The following is a 24,399-nucleotide window of genomic DNA, read 5'->3' as shown; positions in this document are numbered from 1 at the left end:
TAGAAGGAAAGTTCCTCCGTCTGATGAAGAATGTCTATAAGCAGGGAATTCCTTGGTGGCCTAATGGTTAGGACTCATTGCTTTCACTGCCCTGGGCCTGTGTTCAATCCCTTGTTGGAGAATTAAGATCCTGCAAGCCTTGAGCAGTACGGCCAAAAAGAATCTAGGAGCAAACAAACAACAACAAAATGGCATGCAAAGTAGAAAAATATGACCCACAATCAGGAGAAAAATCAATCAGTAGAAAGACTCAGAAATGAAGAGATGAAATAACTAGCAGAGGAAGACACTGAAGAGATAATATAAATGTGCTTCACTCATATGCCTCATGTATTCAATAAGGTAGAGAAACATACAAACATGAAAAAGAGAGAAACAGAGGTTATAAAAAAATCCAACTGTCGTGTCCAAAAATGAAAAATCAGTTCAGTTCAGTCACTCAGTTGGGTCTGACTCTTCTTCCCTGTCCATCACCAGCTCCTGGAGCTTGCTCAAGTTCATGTCCATTGAGTCGGTGCTGTCATCCAATCATCTCATCCTTTGTCGTCCCCTTCTCCTCCTGCCTTCAGCATCAGGGTCTTTTCCAATCAGTCAGTTCTTCACATCAGGTGGCCAAAGTATTGGAGTTTCAGCTTTAACATCAGTCCTTCTAATGAACACCCAGGACTGATCTCCTTTAGGATGGACTGGTTGGATCTCCTTGCAGTCCAAGAGACTCTTGAGAGTCTTCTCCAACACCACAGTTCAAAAGCATCAATTATTTGGCTCTCAGCTTTCTTTATAGTCCAACTCTCACATCCATACATGACTACTAGAAAAACCATAGCTTTGACTAGACGGACCTTTGTTGGCAAAGTAATATCTCTGCTTTTTAATATGCTGTCTAGGTTGGTCATAGCTTTTCTTCCAAGGAGAAGCATCTTTTAATTTCATGGTTGCAGTCACCATCTGCAGTGATTTTGGAGCCCCCAAAAATAAAGTCTGACACTTTCCACTGTTTCCCCATCTATTTCCCATGAAGTGATGGGACCAGATGCCATGATCTTAGTTTTCTGAATGTTGAGCTTTAAGCCAACTTTTTCACTCTCCTCTTTCACTTTCATCAAGAGGCTCTTTAGTTCTTCTTCACTTTCTGCCATAATGGTGGTATCATCTGCATATCTGAGGTTATTGATATTTCTCCCAGCTATCTTGATTCCAGCTTGTGCTTCATCATTTTAAATGAAAAATATAATATCTTAAATAAAAAAAAAATACACTGAATGTGACTAAGAACAGTTTAGACACTGTAGAAGAAATTATCAGTGAATATTCAGATATACCAGTTAAAATCTAAACTGCCACTCAGAGGAAAAATAAGAGGTGAAAAAACGTAAATAGAATATCAGCATTTGAATACTGTCAAGTCATCTAACACTGAGAAATTGAAGACTCAGCTTGGGACAGGGAAATAAAAATATATATATTTGGAGAAATAATTATAACTTTCTTTTCAAATTTGATGAAAGCTAGAAACAACAGACAATAAATAAATATTTTTTTAAAAGACATTATAAAATGACACAAAATTCAGTGATTTTTATATTTTTCTGTCATCATAGAAAAAGCATAGCTCAGCGTACACACACAGACATGTTTTTGGTTTTAAGGAAGATATATTTTGTCAGCCTAGGAAGCTGGAACTTATTTTACATAATGGATTGTTGGCTTTATTTGCAGCTTTTAACTATCGGGATATGGAAGTGGGAGGGGGTGTCCTTTGCACTCTTGCCTTGGCTGCAAACATGAAGGGTAGGGCTGTGTCTGGTACAGGATAGACCCCAGACCAAAGTGGTCTGGCCCCAGAACCCAAGTGCTGCCCACTTCCCCACACTGCCTGCTTGCAGAGAATGAGGGGGGTATTGGGGAAGAGTAAAGCCTAACTCCATAGCACAGGGAACTCTACTCCATCCTCCATAATGACCTATGTGGGAAAAGAATCTAAAAAAAGAGTGGATATTTGTATATGTATGGCTGGGTCACTCTGCTGTAGAGCAGAAACCAATACAACATTGTAAAGCAACTAAGCTCCAGTAAAAATTAATTTTAAAAAATAAACAAAATACTGTAGCAAAAAAAATAAAATGACTCCTACCATATTTCAATAGGGATAAAAGAATAAAGCACAGAGGAGTTTCTGGAAGAGGCCAGTTAAGATGAAAAGGAACGTCTGTGGGAGTGGAATTTAATGTTAAGGAGGAAAGGTTGAGGGGTGAAGGACGTGAGTGATGAGGGTGCTGGGGGCTCTTCTTTTGGGGTGGGGGTGGACCACAGACTCACCAGTAGTAGGGTTGCTGCTGCCGCTGCTGCTAAGTCACTTCAGTCGTGTCCGACTCTGTGACCCCATAGACGGCAGCCCACCAGGCTTCCCCGTCCCTGGGATTCTTCAGGCAATAACACTGGAGTGGGTTGCCATTTCCTTCTCCAAAGCATGAAAATGAAAAGTGAAAGTGAAGTCGCTCAGTCATATCCGACTCTTCGAGACCCCATGGACTGCAGCCCACCAGGCTCCTCCGTCCATGGGATTTTCCAGGCAAGAGTACTGGAGTGGAGTGCCATTGCCTTCTCCGAGTAGTAGGGTTATCAGGTAGTAGGGTTTTCAGGTGAGAAATTGTAGCCTGAGCTGGGAAGCCCTTGGGCTCTGATCTCTCCATTGAGAAGACTCTCTTTACTTCAGCCAATGCCCTATTACCCTCAGGAATAGAAAGCCAGCCCACTTGACAATTGTAAAAATAAATGCAGGAGGAAACAAAGCAATGTATATACTACGTTCTGTCGAGATATTGTGCCTGCCAGATACCGCTAATGCCGGGCCAGAGATAGCTAGTCTGATAGAGACGTTATTAGACACAGGCTAGCACTAAGCTGACATCTTTCTCTTTGATGGTATCAAAAGGATTAAAAAGGACTCAAAATGCAATTACTTTTTGCCATCAAGTCATCTCTGGGACACCAGTGATACAGCCCCCATTGTCTGCGAAGCATTGCCCTGGGCCAGACTCCAGACAGTGCTAATCCGAGTGGTCAAACAGAACTTCCCCCACCTGCCACCGACCTACTGTTATGTGCTGGTACCCTGTCTCCAAAGACATCCCCCAACAATCTCCCCCATCCCTGTGCCATGTCCCTCCTCCTACCAGGAGACGGAGGCCATCTCCCCTCCCTGTGGGTCTGGGCTGGCCTTGGGAACTCGCCTTGACCAATAGCATGCACCAGAAGTGAAGGTGTGCCAATTTCAGCCTAAGCGTTAACTGATCGCTTCTGCCTGGACTCCTTGGAGCTCTGGACTGCCAGGTAAGAAACCCACCCAACTGGAGGAGGTCCAGCCACCCCAGTGAAACTGCTAGCTGAATGCAGCCCACCACCACCATGAGGCACACAGGTCACCCCAGCTGAGCCCCCAGCATCATGACAGATAGCAAATAGCTGCTGCTTTAAGTCACCACATTTTAGAGCAGTTTTTACACAGCAACAGGCACCTGATTGTGTGCCAAGCACCACCAACAGCCTTACACGTGTTATTTGTTTAATCCTCACAACGTTCCTAGGAGAATGGTACCTTTCACTCCATTTTACAGATGGGAGAACGCAGGCTCAGAAAGGTGATGTCACCATGCCCATGGTTTCATAGCTATTAATAGAAAAGTACTGGAGTGTAGACTGGACCTAGCGTGTCTGATTCTAAGATGGGCGAGGCAAGGGGATGGTGGGGAGACCAGCAGGGATCCCACATTCCCATGCCAGCGGGGAGAGAGAGATGCTGTCCAACTTGCCCCAGTCCAGGACCCTCCTGGTCCCCCAGCCAGAGTGCAGCAGACTGAGGAGGGCAGTGCAAGATGGAACCAGAGGCCAGGTTCTGCACTGAGAGCTAATGCTGGGAGAAAGGGGCTCCTTGGCTACCAACTTTTTAAAAATTTTTTTATTAATTTGGCTGAGCCAGGTCTTTTATATATATATATATAATTGTATTTATGTATATACGTATGTATTTTGGCTGTGCTGGGTCTTTGTTGCTGCATGGGCTTTTTCTAGTTGCGGAGAGTGGGGGCTGCTCTTCGTTGCAGTGCACAGACTTCTCATAATGGTGGCTTCTCTTGTCGTAGAACATGGATTCTAGGGCACATGGGCTCAGTAGTTGTGCTTCCTGGGCTCTAGAGCACAGGCTCAACAGTTAGGGTGCTCGGGCTTAGCTGCTCCGAGGCATGTGGGATCTTCCTGGATCAGGGATCAGACCCATGTCCCCTGCAAGGCCAGGCAGATTCTTTTACCACTGAGCCACCAGGGATGCCCTGCATCAGGGCTTAGTTGTGGCATGTGGGATTTACTTCCTTGACCAGGGATGGAACTGGGCCTCCTGTGTTGAGAGTTCGGAGTCTTAGCCATTGGACCACCAGAGAAGTCCTGAGCCAGCCTTTGACCCAGATTCCCAGCCCCTTACCCTGCCTGGGCCGCCACTAGACTTCACATGATCCCAACTGGATCTTATCTCTGGAAAAGGTCACCTGGCTTGTCCAGCTCGCTAACCTGGGGACCCATGTGGCCAGACTCCTGATACCCAGTGCCTGCTCTGTGATGGACACGGGGCTGCCCACAGTGGGCATTTCCCTGGCACAGGACTCTCTCCTGCCTGCTTACCAGCATCCTGCTGAATAGTCTTCCTGTGTCACAAGCTAAACCTGAAGTTTCCCTCCCCTCTTGATCCTCGATGCTTAGATGCTTAGATTGACAAGATTAGTATCTCCTCAGGCCTGTAGAGCCCACACCAGGATTCAGAGCTGGGTAGCCAGGGGACCCTTCAGGCATCAGTTTGTGTGAATTTACTAACAGACAGGCCTTCACTGGAGCCCTGGAAAGGGAAGGGACACTTCTGGTGCAGTAGCCTGGGACAGAGGGAGAGGTGAGAGGGATGGCATGAAATCACCAGAGGGCACCGTGGAGCATCACTGTCAGCCTCCGGTCCACCCTTCTCTACAGAAGTCATGGACCTGAAAGCCAGATGCCTCAGACTTGCTGACAATAGGGATCTGGGTGGTGATTTCCACCTAACGTGGCTGTGCGTGCGTGCTAAGTCTCTTCTGTCGTGTCTGACTCTCTGTCCATGGGATTCTCCAGGCAAGAATGCTGGACTGGGTTGCTGTGCTCTCCTCCAGGGGATCTTCCCCACCCAGGGATTGAACCTGTGTCTCTTACATCTACCTGCACTGGCAGGCGGGTTATTTACCACTACAGCCAACTGGGAATCCCAACGTGGATGCACTGGGTAGTATTTGGAAGCAGCAGTAAGTGCCCTTTGGGGCTGCTTTTGCTCACGGAAAACATGGAGGAGATGTGCCATTTTTCTGCTGCAGCCTCCCAGGGGCCATTCTGTAACTTGGCAGCAGCAGTAGCATCATGCTGATCCCTGGATGGCAAGCCATGAGGTATGATCTGGAACGCTGAATGTCAGTGGGACCCCTGGCGGGTTCCAGGCGGTCACCTCCCCTTCTGGGAGATGCTGCCGTTCTCCCGGCTTGGCCAGGCCACGGCATTCCGGTAGGAGCCTCTTCTATCTCTGCCTGGGCGCTGTCTTCCCTCTTCTGTTGCCTTTCCTCCCTCTTTAAATCCTCTCCCCATGAGAGCTGCTCAGTTTTCAAACTGTCACTGATTCTGCAGATTCAAAAGCAGCCTCTGGGCTTGCGGGAGGATGGACAGAGAATCCAGAGGTTGACATTGTAGCTCACCACCTGTGCCCTGGGGAACATCCCCTTTCTTCTGGGGGCTTCAGTTTTCTAACCTGTAAAAAGATCAGGTTGAAATGAAAGTTTCCTCCCAGCTTGAACCTACGATGATTCAGTCCACAAGCATGTGGTCTGCTGTCTGACAGGTACTGGGCTGGGTGCTGGTTTTTGTAAAGCTCGCCTTCTAGGAGACAGGCAGATGAATAACCATGGAATTAGACCAGAGAGGACTACGTGCTGCGCCGTGGTTGAAAAGATTGAGCTCTATCAGCCTTGTGAAGAAAGCAGCAGTGACCTGACTCTCTGGCCCCCACTGCCACCCCCTCAGCCCATCCCCCACTACCCAGCTACAGGCACCGTGAATTCTTTTAGATCATTCCTTTGAGTTTTAGCATCGCACATTTTTGTGGAAGAGACTTTCACCATTATTTTTGGACTTATCAGTATAAGGTGCCAATTAAGTTCTCACTTAATTTTTTTTTAAGATTTTTTTTCAATGTGGATCTTTAAGTTTTTATTGAATTTGTTACAATCTTGCTTCTGTTTTATGTTTTAGCTTTTTGGCTGGGAGGCATGAGAGATCTTAGCTCCCAGACCAAGGATCGAACCTGCACCCCCTGCATTGGAAGGTGAAGTCTTAACCACTGGACTGCACAGAAGTCCCTCAGTTCTCACTTTATAAGATGTAGATTAAATTTTCTTTTATCCACCCTTCCCATTAGAACCTAGATCCCCAGCCTGTCTCCCCATTCTCTCAATATGGTTATATCATCCTCTTGGTTAGACAGAAACTCAATGTCTTCACTTTTTTTAATTAAATTTAATTTTTTTTGGCCACACCTCACAACCTGTGGGATCTTAACTCCCTAATCGGGGGAATTGAACCTGGGCCCCCTGCAGCAGAAGCACAGAGTCTTAACCACTGGGCTACCAGGGAAGTCCCATCAATGTCTTCATTTTTATGACTAATTGTTATTTATAGCTAAACCACGTAGTAGATTATTAATATTATTTCAACACTTGTTCTCTATGGAGTGAGCTGCCCTTTTTAAAATCTGCTTTGTTTTCCTTATCCACGTTAGTGATTTGGTCCCCAAATCTTTTCCGGTAGTGTAGATCTCATCTCAATAAGTCCAAGATTTAGGCATTCTGTGCATTTCATCTTCTTCAAGAAATTGCTCCCAGAGCCCTTTCACTTCTGCAGGAGGACCTACTGGCTCTCTATTTCAGGCACTGATCCTAATCTCTCTCTCCTGTTGATTTTCTGATGTCTTTGTCTTGTGTTTGCAGGAGGGAACACACCCTCCACCCTCCCACTGTAGAAATGGTCAATGGAAGTTGTAATTTGGGGAGAATTTGCATGTCTCAGCATGTTTTTGTTTTACACTTAATAGTTTAGCAGGGTATGGAATTTTAGGTTGGAAAAAAATCTTCCCTTAGAACTTTGAAGGCAATGCTTCCTCATATTCTATGACAGTTCTCTTAAACAACCAACGCTGTTTTGAGTTCTGATCCTTTCATGTGATTCAGTTTTCTTTTTAGAAGTTTGTGGCATCTTCTTTTTTGTCACCAGTGTTCTGAAATTCTATGATGTTGTGCTTTGGTGAGGGCACATTTTCATATACTCTTTGGCCTATTCAGTTTGGAAACTCATGTCCATCAATTCTGGGAAATGCTCTTGAAGTAATTTTTTTTTTTATAGGAAAGTAGGATTTATTGGTGGGTGTAAGTAAGCAGGGGACAGTGCCACGGCTCTCATGAGCACAAGGGCCACCATTTGTTCTGAGGGCCACGACTGGGGATATATTTGACCCCACACCCATCTGGGATGAACTGCTTTTCTGCCACCGTGTTTTCAAATTCATCTGCATTCAACTTAGTAAATCCCTGCTTCTTGGAGATATAGATCTTCAGGTGTCCAGGAAACTTTCACTTGGCTCTGCAGAGGACCTCAGTCACATGCTTCCTGCTCTACAGCTTGGTGAAGATGGACATCGTGTCTTGTCCAGTGTGGATCCTGGCCACTGTGCCCTGGGGCTCTACAAAGGCATCTTGCACACCTGTCTGGAGTCTATCACTCTAACACAGGACAACACCTTGTTGATGTAGGTGACATAGAAGGGGTGGAGCTACATTCAGATGTGAAAACCATCTTTGCCACAGCTTTTCACCATGTACTTGTTGGCACAAATACAGGCAACCTACAGGGCTTTAGAGGAGAACTGCTGATATTCATCCGACACCATGTGGCCACAGAGTAGGAACTCATCCACTTTTGCCTTCTTCTGCTCCAGGTCAGTGATGATAATCTTACCACCAGGGACATCTCGGCAGAAGCAGAAGGGAGATTTTGGATATGGCTTGTTCTTACAATACTGGTAACACCAGGCAGGGCGAATTGTCTGTGGCCTGCTGAAGGGAAAGAGCTCTTGAAATAATTTTTAAGGGATTTTTCTCTTCTCTGTTTTTTTTCTTTGATTTTGTTTCTTTGTTTGCTAGAGTTTGGGAGGATATCTTTAACTTTCAGTCTTTCTGTTTAATTTTCATTCCTGTTATATTTGAAATCTCTGAGACCTTATTTTGTTCCCTGAATGTTCATTTTTATAGCATCTTATTCTGATCTCATGGTTGCAATATCATGTTTCTCTGAGAATAAATAATTTTTTAAAAACTTTCCTTCTGTCTGCACAACAGTATCCTCCAAATTGTTTTCATCTGTCTGTTTTGATCTCTGTTTTTCATATTAGATGCGTTCCTCATGTGTCTGTGAATCTTTGGGTTCCTGCTGAAGAATGGAACTCTAAAAGCTTTGCGACTACGGGCGGGCCTTTGCTGCCTCTACCCTTTAGAAAGCCTTGAGGACTTCCTTGGTGGTACAGTGATTCAGCATTGCCTGCCAATGCAAGGGACATGGGTTCAACCCTGGTCTGAGAAGATCCCACATGCTGTGGGGCAACAAAGTCCGTGGGCCACAGCTACTAAGGCCCATGCGCCTAGAGCCTGTGCTCCACGACGAGAGAAGCCACTGCGATGGGAAGCCCATGCACTGCGACGAAGAGTAGCCCCTGCTTGCTGCAACTAGAGGAAAGTCCTCAAGTAGCAACGAAGACCCAGGGCAACCAGAACTAAACAGATCAATCAATACATTTTAAAAAATACTAAAAAAAAAGTCTCTCTTGATGTCAGAGTCTCTCACCCAGTCCCCCTGTAGTGACCCTGCCTCGCTTACATCTGTGTTCCCCAGCCCAAAGACTCTCCATCTTACTCACTCTAGAGTATACATCTCCCATCACCTGCGATGGTACAGGTAGGGAAAGGAACTGACCTGCACAGAGTAAGGGAGGGGATTTGGAGAACTAACTGCTCCTTAAATTGACTTTTAATTTTTTTTTTTAACAGGCTTTTTTATTTTTTAAAGATTTTTTTGATGGGGACCATTTTTAAAGTCTTCATTGAATTTGTTACACTATTGCTTCTGTTTTATGGTTTTTGGCCTTTGGGCCAGGAAGCATGTGGGATCTTAGTTCCCTGACCAAGGACTGAACCCACAGTCCCTGCACTGGAAGGAGAAGTCTTAAACCACTGGACCGCCAGGGAAGTCCATAGGCTTAATTTCTTCTCAGAGAAGTTTTCAGTTCAGTTCAGTTGTTCAGTCGTGTCCAACTCTTTGCAACCCCAGCACGCCAGGCCTCCCTGTCCATCACCAACTCCCGGAGTCTACCCAAACTTGTGTCCATCGAGTCGGTGATGCCATCCAGCCATCTCATCCTCTGTCGTCCCCTTCTCCTCCTGCCCCCAATCCCTCCCAGCATCAGAATCTTTTCCAATGAGTCAACTCTTCGCATGAGGTGGCCAAAGTACTGGAGTTTCAGCTTTAGCATCAATCCTTCCAATGAACACCCAGGACTGATCTCCCTTAGAATGCACTGTTTGGATCTACTTACAGTCCAAGGGACTCTCAAGAGTCTTCTCCAGCACCACAGTTCAAAAGCATCAATTCTTCGGCACTCAGCTTTCTTCACAGTCCAACTCTCACATCCATACATGACCACTGGAAAAACCATAGCCTTGACTAGACGGACCTTTGTTGGCAAAGTAATGTCTCTGCTTTTGAATATGCTATGTAGGTTGCTCATAACTTTCCTTTCAGAGAAGTTTTAGGTTCACCGAAAAGTTGAGTGGAAAGTCCAGCGAGTTCCCGTACGCCTCCTGCTCTCCTGCCCACACGTGCACAGCCCCCCTTACCATCACCATTCTCTCCCCAGGGGACATCTGTTGCAGTGGATGAACCTACACGGACACACCATTGTCCCCAAAGTCCATGTTTACGTGAGTGTTCACCCTTGGTGTTGAACATTCTAGGGGTTTGGACAAATGTGTAAAGGAACATACTCACCGTATAGTTTCACATTATTTTCACTGCCCTAAAAAGCCTGTGCTCAATCTATTCATTCCTCCCTCCTCCCAACCCCTGACAACCATTTCCGTTTTACCTTTTAAAATTCACCCTTATCCCTGCTTCTGAAAGTAACCCATGCCAATCTAGCCCGGAGCCCCGGGCCCTGAGTCGGGGAGTGGGGCTGCTTCTCAGCTGCCCTCATCTCTGGCAGGACTCAGCCTTCTCTGTCCATCCTCTCTCCAGCTTCCAAAACTTGTTGCTATTGTCTCCTCCCTTGTTCTACTGGTTTCTATGAACCTACACCTTAAGAACAAGTCCCTCTGTGTAGTTAAGCAGGGCTTCAGGAGGAAAATGCATGAGCTCAATTTGCCACCTCTAAGTAGAGGTGCTCCAGTTGAAATCTCTGTGGTCACCTCAAGTTCAACTTGATCCAGACCACTCCCCCATCCTCTTCTGCAAAATAAGGTTCTGATTTTCTGTGGGTCCTGATTTCTGCCAGTGGCTCCTGCTACTCGGTTACCTACGGTTTGACACCACAGGGTCCTCTCTGCACCTTTGTGTTCTTTGCCTCCTGTTTGTGGGCACTCTCCCCTTCTCTTTTCCTCTGGGGTCCCTCCCATTTCCCCTCCTCTGTTAGCAGCAAGATCCAGCCTCTCATATCCAGGTCTGAACAAACAGCCTGTTAGTGATCTTCGAGTATTTTCCCTTCCCATCTAACTTACGAAATGTCTCAAACAAATATACTTGCCATAGTCATGTCATTCATGGCCCCAAAATATTTTGTCTGGAGCAAAAAGTCCCAGTTTCTGAGTAGGCAGGTGAGTTTCCACAATATGACTACTATATCTGCCTCTCCCAGCCTGCTTCTCCTGCTAAGACCACTGGGCCTGATCACAGCCACTCTGAACACACTGGTCCCTTCCGGACCCTAATCCCTCTGCCTGCACTCCCAAAACTCATTGTAAATGCTGCCTCTGACACCAAGCTCCCCGAGTTACCCCAGAAATTGCCCACACCCTCTTCTAGGTTTCCAACCTTGAATCAAAAGTCATGTTGCCATGTTTGGCTAACATATCTGTCCTTCTTTGGGGTTGTTTGAGGGGAGGGACTGGGTCTTATCCATCCTGTACATTCGGGGCTTAGCTCGGTATCGCGTATGCATTAAGTTCTCAATAAATGTTGAATGTGTGAGTGATTGACTTTATAGTTATATTTCATTATTTGTCTGTGTCTATTCTCTTCTATGCTGCTGCCTCCATTGTCACCATATTAATAATACTTTGATAGGAAGATCGTTTAAATAATTAAACTCCTTGAAAGTGTCATTAGAAGGACCTTCTTTGTACCAAAGATTGCTCACAGCAAAACAGAAAAGAGCATGTTCTTTTGCATGCTGCCTTAACTTGATTTATTATTTCACTCCTTTACATATCTGTCTTTCTTCCCTAACTGTTCCGTCTGTCCCGCAAGGGCAGGGTCTGTGCTTAGCTATTCCTTCCAGCATTCCTCATGGCACTCGGCACCAGCCTGGGTAGAGAGCAGGGGCTCCGTAAAGATTTGTAGATGGACTTACATGTGCTCCAAGGTGTGGGGAGGATCAGAGGGCTGGTCTGGGGTGACTGACTTTCTGGTGTGGAAGCAAAATCAGATAGCCAAGCTGGGCTGGGGTCAGGCCTGGGGGGAGGGTGATGGCGAGGACCAGCGTGGACTGTGGGAGAAGGTGTCTGGGAACAGCCCATCACAGCCAAGTGTTCTTTGGGAAGCAGGGAGAAGAGCAGAATGAGGAAGAGGGTGGATGGAGGAGAGGAATGTGTGTGGACAGAATGGCGGCGGGGTGAGGGTGGCCAGCGCAGTGGGGCAGGGACGAAGAGGGTGGGCAGGCCTCCAGGGTCAAGACCTCAGGGCGATGTCTTGGCTCCAGGGGCTGACCAGCCCCCTGCCCTACCTCCACTTCCCTACTTCTCTTTCACCTCCACTTCGGGTGTCAGAGCCAACTTCACCTTCACCCTCACTAGGCTGGGCCTCCCCTCCCTTGGATCAGCTTCACCAGGTCCAGGCCGGGGCCTCTGCTCCCGGATGGCGTCCTGCCTCCCTCCCTGCCTCCCTCCCTCCCCTTGGCCATTTGCAAGTTCCATGAATGTGTCCAGACTCTCCCTCACAGAGCGGACCCCACACCTCTTCCTGAGCAGCTGAGCCTGAGCCTTGGGGGAGATAACAAGGACGGGGATGTGAGAGGTGCCTAGTTTGATGGACAAGGGTGGGTCCTCATGGAAGCATCACGCTGAATCTCTGCTGTCCTCTCCTACCCCCACTTAAACATGTATCAAAACCTACAACATCAGTACAGAGAAAAATACAGATAGTAAAACCTTTTCTTGACATTCCAAGGGTATCCCCTTCCCCTCCCCCGCTGGGGTCCTCACTTGCTCTCTCCCTTTGCTGCTAAACTTGGTGAGAGAGAGTTTACACCCCTGCCTCACTTTCTGCTGTGTACATGGCCTGCTTAACACAACTCCCTTCTCTCAGAGTAGATGCTATCCTCGGGTGCCAGGGGCTTCCTGTTGCCAAGTCCATGGTGGTGATGGTAGTGGTTGAGGAGGGGTGGTTCTTCCAGGCTTTGCCCTCCCTAAGCACCTCAGCCGCGCCCTGCAGAACCCCTGCCTTGGCCTCAGGCTGCCTTCTCACCTGGCTCTCTTCCCTGATTGCCTCCTCCATCTCTGCCTTTCTTCACAGTCATGTTTCTTGGCCCACAACCAGATGTGGGCCCAGATGTATCAGTATTTCAGCAAGGTTAATCTCTCCAGCCCCTCTGCATAGGGCCAGCTTGCTTGTCCTGGCCCTCCCTGCAGGCCCAGCTGAACGACAGACCTCTTCCTTGGCCCTGTCTTGAGCCCAGAGGGGCTGAAGGAGTGAGATTTCTTTCTTTGGCCCAGGACCCAAACCTTGGAATCATTCTTCTTTTGTTTTTAAGTGAAATATTCCAGCCACACAAAGGTATCAGGAATAATGGGATGAACCCCTGTGTTCCTACCAGCCGGCTCAGGAATAAACATTATTGATATACTTGAAGCCCCTTGAGTACCCCTTCTCATGGCATCTTCCCTTCCCCAGAGAGGCAACTACCATCCTGAATTTGTATTTATCATTCCTACAAATTCTTTCAATGTTCATGACATGTATGTGTGGCTTACACATGCATGGCTTCAAAGCTCTGTGTAACCAGCAGTGCTCTGTGTATCTTTCTTCCATTTCCCCCTCAGATGTACCCTGCTTATGACAAGTTGCACTGTGGACTCCTTTTCTCCACAGTCTAATATTCCACTGTGGAAATGGGCCACACTTGACCTCCTCACTCTCCCATAAATAGGCATTTCAGATACATCAGTTGAGGTCATTTTGGACCTTTCTTCTCTCATGCAGCTACCTGGTCTCAGCTTCTATTCTGTTCAAAAAGCTTCCTGATATCCTTTCCCAAAGCAACCTCCCTTTTTAGGACTCCATTACCTGTCACCCAGATAGCCCCAGTAGCCACCTAACTGGCCCCCACAGCCCCAGCTTAGCCTACCCACCCCACGGCTACTTTTTCCCCACAGCTGATATCAGTTGGGTAGCCTCTGCTCTAAACCCTCTCCTGGGCGCTGCCTCCCACCCCTGGCTGGGACCCCCAGCTGGCCCTTGGACTCTTCACAACCTGACTCCCTCATTTCCCGTATCAGCTCCCACTACTGCAGCCGGAGCTCTAAACACTCTAACCCTCCCCAATCCTGCCTTCTCTCAGCTATTGTTGCACTTACCAAGCTCTCCTGCTGAGTCTTAGCTTCCCTTCGAGGCTCCTCCACTACCACATCTTCTCTGAGAAGCCTGCTCTGAACACCTCTGGAGGCCACAGCCCAGGGTGATGGAACCAGATTTAGCCCCTGCCAAGCTCACCTGGTGGCTCAGACGGTAAAGCGTCTGCCTGCAATGCGGGAGACCCGGGTTCAACCCCTGGGTTGGGAAGATCCCCTGGAGAAGGAAATGGCAGCCCACTCCAGTATTCTTGCCTGGAAAATTCCATGGACTGAGGAGCATGGTAGGCTATAGTGCATGGGGTTGCGAAGAGTCTGACACGACTGAGCGACTTCACTTTCACTAAGCTCACTTGCGACTGTAGTCCACGGGGTCACAGAGAGCTGGACACGACTTGGTGACTGAACAATGATCACAATAAAGCTCACCTGAAGAATCAGACTGTCCCCTCTGATGCAAACTCAGTGACATGGGTCACAACTCTGAATCTCATCGGCAGTACCAGCAGCATTGCTGCTGATGGGGCATTAGCCAGTATGGGCCCCGTGTGCAGGCTTCGTGAGTTCTCCCCTCGATCTGAGGAGTCAGGGACTCTTTTTTCTCTTTAAATATTTGGAGACAGGGATGTGGATCATTTTTTAAGTTTCCATTGAATTTGTTACAATATTGCTTCTGTTTTTGTTTTTTTTGGCCATGAGGCACGTGGGATTTTAGCTCCCTGACTAGGGATCGAACCCATACCCCTGGATTAGAAGGTGAAGTCTTAACCACTGGACCACCAGGAAGTCCCAGAGTCAGGAATTCTTATCATCACTTTATAGATAAGGAGACTGCTCCGAAAGTCACTTGCCTGAGGCCCAGCCTGTGCCAGAGGATGTAAATATCGTTCAGCAGTGACAGTGGTGGGCCAGGCTTCTATCAGCCCACTGTCTTCCTCACACCTGCCACTCCACACAGACCTTTGTTTTCTGCCATATGAACCTTCCTGAAGCTCCATCTAGGCCCCTCTACAAGTCGAGAAAGTTTTTTTTCTCTCACTGCTCCCTGTCAGTTTTCCCTTCCCAGCTGTGGCCTCTCTTCCAGGAAGTCCTTCAAGAGCACAGGGGGCCCCTGAGCCCCATGGTAATTGGCAGCCAAGATTACATTTCATTAACAGCTAGTATGTGCTGTGGACCTAATGTGCACCTAATATGCATGACACATTTTTATATGTGTATCATTAATCTTTTCAACAAGCCAGTGATGATCACCCTATCCCAATTTACAGATGAGGAAACCAAAGCCCAGAGAGGTCAAGAAGTTTTCCCAAGACCACAGAGCTAGCAAGTAGCAGAGGCAGGATCTGGACCCCTGCAGGGCCTGAGTTTTCTCCCCTGCAGTCCTTGGCACTGATTGCCGTCAGTTTCCCAGCCAGAGAATCAGCTGAGAGCTGAGTCCGGGACTTCTCTGCTGTCCACCCACCCATTACCACACTTGGCTACTCTTGACCCCAGGCAGCGGCCGATGGAGACAGTCTGAGTTCCAATCTGAGAGCAGGGGGGCCCTGACCCTTAGCAGGGGTGAAAGGGTTCTACACAGGACCAGGAACTCCAGCATGCCCACCCCACCCCGTACCACTCCTGTTAATTCAACCCATCTTTCAAAGGTCGCCAATGCCCCCTTCCCAGCCCCTCTTGGGTAGGACAGAGGGCCTTTCAGCCTTGGCTGCCACCATGACCACTTTCTTGGGAGGGGTTGTTTTTCTAAACTTCTGAACCTGAGGTGGAGACAGACTGCAGGTGTGCGGGCGACCCGGGCCTGTGTGATGGGATGTCACAGTCACTGCCGTGTGGTTTGTGTCCTTGCCCAGGGTGGCCACAGGATAATTGCAGGTTTTCAGCATGGAAGGGACCTCTTGGTGTAAATGTAGCTGATTAGCATCACGTGTGTGCCCATGTGTCTGTGCACGTGCTCAGGTGTGAGCCTGTGTGTGTGTGCAGTCCTTGTGAATCCTCTCCACCCCTCTCCCCTGCCCAGCGGCCTCTCTGCCCTCACTGCTCAGACTCTATTCCAGCAGAAGCTGCCCCCCGCCACTACCTCCTTCTCCCTGTGTGATTATTTTTAAGGGGCGTTTCAGCCTTCTTTCTCAGGCTCCTTCTGTCCCTCAGTGACATTTCAAGCGTCAACTTACCTGATTCTGCCTAGAGCACTCTGAAGCCAGGGCCTGATTCCTAGCTCTAAAGTACTCTGCACTTCAGTTTCCCCTTTTGGAGTCTCCAAGGAGAAGCGGGGAGGAAGCCACAGTGAACAGTGTCACAAGAAAGCTGAGACTAAGCCACCAACCTGCTCTCTTCTCTTCCCCTAGATTCAACCAGATTCCTCATTCTTTTAATGCTTCACCTGTTAGTCTCTGATCCCGAGTCTCAGTTTCCTCATCTGTGAAATGGGGATAATAATAGTATCTAACTCAGAGTTAGGTGGCATCACTCACTCAATGGACAAGTTTGAGCAACCTCTGGAGATAGTGGAGGATAGGGAAGCCTGGAATGCTGCAGTCCATGGGGTCTCAAAGAATTAGACACAATTTAGCGACTGAACAACAAACAGCAGAGCTGCGTAGACAAAATATAAGGCTTCTATAATAGGATGTGGTATGTGGTAAGAGCTCATTAAATGTTAGTAATTACTGTTACCATTAAAAATCTTTACTGAGCCCTTTACGGTGCCCAGTGTACTAGGCTCCAGAGGCGTCTTCTCTCCAGATTACTCTCATCTCTCGTTTTTGTTCAAGGTGCTTCATAGGTCAAAGTTGGATGGGTCTGCTGCTGCTAAGTCGCTTCAGTCGTGTCCGACTCTGTGCGACCCCATAGACAGCAGCCCACCAGGCTCCGCCATCCCTGGGATTCTCCAGGCAAGAACACTGGAGTGGGTTGCCATTTCCTTCTCCAATACATGAAAGTGAAAAGTGAAAGTGAAGTTGCTCAGTAAGTGTCCGACTCTTCGTGACCCCATGGACTGCCGCCCACCAGGCTCCTCCCGTCCATGGGATTTTCCAGGCAAGAGTACTGGAGTGGGTTGCCATGGATGGCTCTAGAAGCCCCCAAACAGCAGGAGGAACACTTTTCTGCCCTGGGCTAGAGACCGCTCTCTGGGACATGGGGTCACAGGGCTGTAGTTCTCACAGGAGGTTGAGCACTCCCTCCCACATTCCACCTCCAGTCCTTCCCTGGAGGGCAAGTTTGCCCAAAGAGGAGCAGCAGCTCAGCTTTGTCTAAAGCGCCCTCTGCTGGCCACTGGCAAAGGCCTTGGTCGAGGGTGGCGAGTAGGGCGAAAGGAGCCTCCTGAGTGTGAGGGGAAGGGAATGTCTGCCCAGTGCAGAGTCCACAGAGTCACCAGTGTGTGTGCTCAGTCGTGTCCGATTCTGCGACCACATAGACTGCCGCCCACCAGGCTCCTCTGTGCATGGAACTGTCCAGGCAAGAATACTGGAGCAGGTTGCCATTTCCCACTCCAAGGGATCTTCCCAACCCAGGGACCAAACCGGTGTCTCCTGCATTGGCAGGCGGATTCTTTACCCCTGGGCCGCCTGGGAGGCCACTGTGTTACCTTCTCACCCTCAAAATGTCTGGCTTGGAGTATCCCCCCCGCCCCCCCTTTTTTTTTTGGTTGCCAGCCTGAGAACAGCTTCTAACACAGTAAATGCAGAAATATTCAGACCTGGACAAACAGCCAGCCAGAGCTAACAACCTGCTCCCGATAACAGTAGGGAGAGAGGCTAGACAGCATGCAGAACTTCCTGACAGCAAAACAAGACTGGGGGTGAGGTGGGGGAGGGGATTCTTATTTAAGAGGTAATGAAATCCCGTGGACAGACGAACCGGCCTGGTGGGCTACGGTCCATGCGGTGGCAAAAAGTTGGACACAACAGCATCTGAACACCAAATGATGGGGGAGGGGGCTACATGGGATATGTCAGAACAGTAAGGACATTAATGATTGAGTCTAACTCAGAAGACGGAGGTCCACAGCAGCCTCCTGTTTCTTGCATTTTAAGACCTTCCTCTCTGCCAATACCTGGGATAGGTCTCACCCCACGTCCAAATGTACCAATCAGACATTTGCCATATCCCTGGGGGAAGGAATAAAAAAGACTAGTTTGAAGCAGGAGAAACTGAAGTTGGACCACTGGAAGGGCTGTCCTGACACTGAGGCTAGGTGTCTTGTCCCTTTAGAGTCTCCCATGTGGGAAGAGTGCTCCTAGGGCCAACCAGGGAACAAACCTCCTGTGGGTGGAGTTGGGAGCTGACAGCTAACACCTCTGGATTCTCTAGAAGGCTGGTGGGTTCCACGGGAAAGAAGGGGGAAAGGGAAGCGGCCAGAGTGAAATTGAGGGTAACTGCTTTGCTGCATTGTCAAGAATGCCCATTTCTACACAGATTACTTGCCGCTAGTCCTACTGTGCAGAACCCTGGCAGCCTCCATGGAGGGTGATGGGGGCAGATTACAATTTGAGCAGTGCTACTTCATAGCGCCCGGTGGGCAAGTGGGCAGAGCTCCCCTGGCCTGGCCCCTCCTGAGATGCCCTCTCTAGGCAGGGACAGGGGATTCACCCAGGGCTCTGCACCAGGGTCCAGAGGATTAGGGCAGGGGAAGGAGGCAAGGTAGATGGGGCTGGACAGAAAGTGGAGGAGGACACAGATAATGGTTGAAAGGAGTAGGAAAGGCCTGAGACAGGAAGTCAGTGGAGACTCAACCTCCAGATCCTGCCGGCTCTTTTCCCCGCTACTTCCCTCAAGCTTGGCTTTTGGAAAGTTCCAGCATTTTGATGCTTTGTGGGGTTACTAATGCCAGGTCTGCTTTCTCAACACCTTCCGTCCTCTCTCCACACTTTCCCCAAGCGCACACACTCCTTCCCGGGCTCTGCTGTGAAGTGCCCATGGTGCTGGAAGGGAGCTGGGGTCTGAGGTGGGGAGGGCTCCCCTACTGCAGATGGGTAGTGGGTGGGGAGTCAGGATTTGGTGTGGGCCAGTGTGGTGGTGCCCCCTACCCTGCTCTGCCCTTAACAGTCTGAACCTCTTCCTTCCCTCCCCCAGCTGTCCGGGGTCCTTTTCCATGGGCTGCAATAACCCCTTTTTTGAGTCTACACTTACAAGCGCTTACACGGCACAGTGGTGGACAAACATCTCAATGCCACTCCCTCCCCTACACACACCTATCCAGGTAGCCTCCACCCATGGGTGATGGGCCCAGAGGGCTTCCCAGGCAAGTGCTTCTGCAGCAAGAACCCTCTGGATCCCAGGAGGAAATCTACTGCCCAGTGAAAACGTCCAGGCAGAAAAACTTGGATTTCAAACCCATGAAGGAACCAGGCCCAGTAGTTGTGACTTTGGGAGAAAACATAATGATGGAGACCTGGTTTCAGAGAAAATTCCCCAGATGAAAAGGGAGCCAGGTGGAGCGGGGAGGAGCTGGAACAAAGCGGTCAACGATCATGGAGGCGGAGATGCTGGTGCTGGGGCTCCGTCCACTTCCGCACTTGCAGCAAGCGCCCCTCCAGGAGCCCCCGCTGCCCAGAGCGTCCTCCCCTCCCTTGCTGACACACGCAGGGCCCAGTGAAGAGAGGACGTTTAATATTTCTGTGCTGGTCAAACAGAACACAGGTGGGGAGTACATAGGGGAGGGGGCGGAGGGCCCCCTGCCTCTTGGGAAGGGTGGCTTGTGAAGGGGTGTACGTGGGGGTTTCTTGGGAAATAGTCCACGGAGTCTTCTCAGCAAAGGGGCCTGGCCTGGGGTGTTGTGTAAGCATCAAACACACCCAGTCCTTGGCCTTAAGTTGGGGTCCCCCATAGGGGGTCTGTGGAGAGAGTCTCACTTTTTTTTCCAGCTCCTTCGCTGGAATCCACACTCCCAGTGTGATGCGGAACTTGGTCCTGGAGAGGGGGGTCAGGAGAGCCCCCAGGAAGCAGCCCAGGGTTGGGAGGAGGGCTCCCCGTGCCCATGGCCCAAGGGGACGAGAACCCTGCAGGGGGAGCTGAGGGCGGAAGTCTCCTCCCCTCTGCTGGACTGGAGCAGAGGGGAGGTGCGCAGGGCCGCCAGCTTCTACTGAGTCCCAGGGTCCTTGGGGCGGGGGTGGAGAGAGGGGGTCTTGGCCACCAACAGACACTGTAAACTTTGGTTTAAAACAATAACTTAAATCGGGGAGGGCTTCCAGCCTGGGGCTGGGGTGGGCATGAGGAGCAGGGGATGTGGGAGGCGACAAAGGAAAAAGCCAACAAAAAGTTTTGGTTTTTGCTTCCGGCATAAGAAAGGTCTTTGGTCATCCGTGTAACTGAGGGGTGCAGGGTGGGGGGTGGGTGGGGGAAGACTGCAATGGGGGACCTGAAGGCTGGGGTGGGAGTGACCGCTTGGGTCACAGCAGCCACCGTATTCATCCCGCCCACCTGCCCACCCGCTTTCAGCCTGGCCTTTTCCCGGGACGGAGGCAGATGCTTTCCTGCAGCCCCGGCAACACCTAGGCCTGACTCCAGCCTCAAAGGTAGCTCGGCTCCACCTCCACGAGTCCACCGGGCACAGGCCTCTTCCTGTGCTTCCTGGCGTGAGGGGCAGCAGCCAGCCAACAGGGATGGAGGCCTGCTTCAGCCTGGAGCCGGGCGCCCTGCTTCCACGGACCCGCCCCCAATCCAGGTTCTCTCCCTCCACCCCGGAACTTGTCCACCCCGCCGCCCCCCCACTAGCTGTGGCTTCTGAACAGGCAGAGCTGAGGGGGCTGGTTTCTCCTGGGGCTGCTCTGAGATTTAGCTGCTCTGACCCAGGCCAGGGCAGGGGAAGGAGTCGGGATGGAGTTAGTTAGTTCTTCACAGTACGGACAAGATGGTGGAAGGGAGCACAGATGGAGGAGGTGGGGGCCTCTGGCCAGACCACACAGCCAGAGCCAGGGGTGCAGTGCCCTGGGTTTGAGAGGGTGGCTTAGCCCCGCCTGCGGGTCTCCAAGGCGCTGAGCAGCCCTGTAGGGGCGAGCTGGTGGGGGAGGAGGGCCCTGATGCTGCTGGTGGTTGGGGGCAAGGGGCGTGAAATTCAGATGTTGGGGGGGGGTCTGAGGAGGGGTCTGGGCCCTCCGTGTCCTCTGCCGGTCCCAGACCAGGGATTCTGTGTCCCCTCGGGGTGCGGGGCGGACCGTCCCTGCCCCCGAGTGTCGTAGGTCAGTCAGGTCACCTAGGGAGTTGCTGGCCCAGCCCCCCCATCTGAGTCCCGGAAGTGCCTTGAGGTTGGGCGGGGCGGGGCGTGGGGGTAAGTGGGGCCTGTTCCCGAAGGCGGGGTCTCACCCCTGCCCCTGGAGGCCCTTAGGACAGTTCTTCTCCCGGCAGCTCCTCCTCCAGGTCCCTGTCTTCTGGAGGCCCTGCGGTGCTGGGGTTGGGGGGCCCCATGGGGGGCCCGGGCCGTCTGTCCTCCTCAGCCTCAGCCGGCTCCTCTTTCACCTGTACCTGGTGGCTGTGATGGGAGGGGTGATGTGGACACCCGGGGGGCCTTCCCCTGCCCGCTCCCACCCCAAATGCATCCAGAATCTGGGTGTCTCCCCAGGAGCTCCTCATTTCTGAGCGACTGAGGGCTGACATCAGTCTGGTCTCCCCCAGGGCTCTCTTCAAAGGAAAGGAGGTGTCGGGATGGACAGAGACGGTCCTTGGTTGAGAAGGAGAGAGGAAGGGAGATGAGAAAGGATGGAGGAGGGAAGGAAATAAAAAAGAGGATGGGGGTGGGGAGTCATGAGGAGAGCGTGGGGCCACTGGTCCTGGGAAGAGCTGGACCAGAGGCGACAAGATGGGGATCCCAGCTGCAGAGGAACAAGATCACACCTTCCCAAGGTTTGGGGGGGCACTGGGGTGGGTTGGGGTCCGCGCCGCAGCCTCACCTGTACTGGGGTGGGGAGAGGCGAGGCGGGCTGCTGCTGCCGTTGCTAGGCAGCGGCTCCACGGGGGCACCCGCGTCGTCGTGGCCGAGGGGCAGGAGGCTGCTGGCGGAGCCAGGGTTCAGCATGCCGGGGCTGTTGAGGAGGGGAAAACTGCTCTCGGCCAGGGCAGCCTGGAGGGTACAGAAGTGGAGGCCCGTCAGTGGGCTCCACCTGGTCAGGTGATGTCCCTTCCCCAGCCCTTGGGAGATCTGCGCCCTGGCAGATCTCCGGTGCTCCTACCTCTGACCCTGACCTGCCTCTCAGCTTTGCGGAGAACCCGGGCTTGACGTATTACCCTCCAGGGAGACAGAGGACCCCCCCCGCAACACAGGGACAAGCCAGGGCAGGAGACTCCATTGCCTATCTATGCCAACCTCCCTGCCCTGTGCCCCATGTCTCTGCCAGAGAGGATGGGGGAGGCTCTCTTCTGAGGCCAGCAAGCTGGAGGGAAGGTGACGGGGCTGGAGGGCACTGGTTGGGGACCAGTCCACTACCTGGTAGCTGGCGTTAAGTGTTCCGTAACTGAGGCCCGAGATCATGTTCTTCACCAAGGTAGGGCTCCTGGAGGAGAGAGAAGGCATGTCTGCTTCATTCATTGGCTTACTCCTCACTCAGGCCTTGACCCTAACTGAGGGCCTGCTCTGTGCCAGGGGAGGTCCCGTTCACTATCCTGGAGGTCATAGTCGGCCGTGCCCATCTTGTTCAGCCCTCCTGCTGACCTGAAGCAGCAGGAACCAAGAGCCGCCTTCACAGGAGAGCTGCCCGGGCTCCTAGGGACCCTGGAACACGCCCAGAGCCTCCGAGCTGATGAGTGGGACAGAGATTCTTCCCTGTCTTTCTCCATGCCAGGCAGCCCAGTAGCTTTTCTCCTCAGTTTAGATTTCCTGCTGTCCGACAAGGTCTGAGTGATAGCCTCCACAGACCCCTTTCTGTAAAATCCACTTTCCTGCCATCCTGAATTTGGGGACATCTAGTATGCTGTGTGCTCAGCCTGTCCCCACATGCTCTACACCACAGGCTTTTCTATACAAAAAAGTGCTCCAAGAGTTGGGTCAGGAAAAGCAATGGCTTAAGGCCATCCTTCCACAGTGACTACCCCCAGTTTAGAGTGTCTCAGAGAGGTTAAGAAACTGGCCCAGTGTCACAGAGCTGGGGAGAAATAGAGGTATAATTAGAGCCTAGGTCTTCTGATTCCAGGGTGAAAATGGGACATAAAGATTTCAAGTGTTGGGACTGGCACGTGAGGGCACTCAGAAGGGGTGTGGTTCATTTTTGAATCCCAACCCTGCCCCAGCCCCCACTTCCGCCTGAAGGTAAAGAGGCTCTTGCCTGGGAGAAGAAATCTTTGAGGGGTACAGGCACCCACAGATATATATCTAACTTGCTTCACACCTCTCTCTGCCTCCCCATAGGCCTCTGGCCCAAGAAGCACAGGCAGGCCCACGTGAGATGTCTGGGGTGGAAGGTGGCGGTGCTGGAAGGGAAGCTGAAAGAGCAGGCTCTGACCCTCTCCCAGGCTCCTCAGTCTCCACTCAGAGCGCTACGTGGGAGAGATCAGAGACCCAGCTCTGCCAGGGATCTGCTGGGCGACTGCCTTCCAGCCCCTTGCTCTCTCTGGGCCTCCTCTCCCTGTAAAAAATGAAGAAGTGGGGCCCAGGGATCTCACAGGTTTGGCTCATCTTGTGACAAGAGTAGCTCTGGGGATGGCAGCCCCTTTGTCAATGGCCACGCTGGTCGCCACCTGCCCACACCCTGATCCCCGGTTCCTCTCAGCTCCTCCCTTGGTCAGAAGCAGAAGACTGAAATGTCCTCTCCCTGAATCACCTGTCACTTCCAGACTCCGGGCTCTCCTGGGCCCCTGTGGCCTCATTTCTCCCCGCCCTCCCCCACGGCAGGAAGGCTCTGGTGCGTGGAGGCGCCCTGGGGAGGTATGGGGGGTGGCCCACGCACCCCGTCATCTTTGGCGGTCTTCGTTTCTGGTACTCCCGCTCGTCCACAGTCCACACGGCACCCTTGACGTTCTCCACGCGCACGAAGCACTTGTGCAGGCTGAGGTTGTGTCGCACTGCATTCTGGGGGTACAGGGACAGGAAGCAGATGCTCAGAGGGGGCCCCTCCTCCATGCGGGGGAGCACAGGCAGGAGGGTTCTCAGGTCGCACCTTCCCCGGCCCAGTGACAAGCGGCAGCGGGTGGGCAGGAGGAGACGACGCAGCCGGAGCGGAGGGAAGGCCCCTTTCCGCCCTTGGAGCCGGGGGTCCCCGGTATCCCTCGCTGCCGCCGGCCCGCTGTATCGTCTGCTCCCCACCACATTTTAGAAAACTCTGTCTACCAGGTGACTGACACCTCGTTAGCAATAACCCATTTTCCCACCATCATCAAGCAGATGCATGCAGTCGTTGGGGCTTCTGAAGAACACAAGAGCCCATTCAGGCCCTGGCCCCTCAGTGAGCCTGGGACATCGTAGCTCAGGCACACACACAGTCTCCATTAAGCTTCAAAAGTCTTAGGAATAACTCAGGAAGCCTTGCTG

The 24,399-nt window shown here is 51.2% G+C and overlaps 1 protein-coding gene and 1 pseudogene across 7 annotated transcripts in view; both read right to left on the bottom strand.

Moving 5' to 3' along the window:
- Positions 1-7,037: 7,037 nt before the first annotated feature.
- Positions 7,038-10,079, bottom strand: LOC109576568 (large ribosomal subunit protein uL16-like; annotated as a pseudogene).
- A 9,457-nt stretch (positions 10,080-19,536) lies between these two features.
- FOXP4 (forkhead box P4) overlaps positions 19,537-24,399 on the bottom strand; it is a 51,128-nt gene continuing 46,265 nt past the window's right edge. For all 7 annotated transcript variants that reach the window (XM_070777959.1, XM_070777958.1, XM_019986141.2 and 4 more), the window contains exons 14-17: positions 23,819-23,940; positions 22,363-22,429; positions 21,830-21,999; positions 19,537-21,411 (exon numbers count right to left, since the gene is read on the bottom strand). In XM_070777959.1, coding sequence (XP_070634060.1) covers positions 21,264-21,411; positions 21,830-21,999; positions 22,363-22,429; positions 23,819-23,940 — 507 coding nt within the window. In that variant the 3' untranslated portion in view covers positions 19,537-21,263. The remainder of the gene's footprint in view (positions 21,412-21,829; positions 22,000-22,362; positions 22,430-23,818; positions 23,941-24,399) is intronic.

Source organism: Bos indicus, chromosome 23, assembly GCF_029378745.1.
Source record: "Bos indicus isolate NIAB-ARS_2022 breed Sahiwal x Tharparkar chromosome 23, NIAB-ARS_B.indTharparkar_mat_pri_1.0, whole genome shotgun sequence".
In the NCBI taxonomy this organism is placed as follows: domain Eukaryota; kingdom Metazoa; phylum Chordata; class Mammalia; order Artiodactyla; family Bovidae; genus Bos; species Bos indicus.
This window is presented reverse-complemented; position numbering and strand designations above follow the sequence as displayed.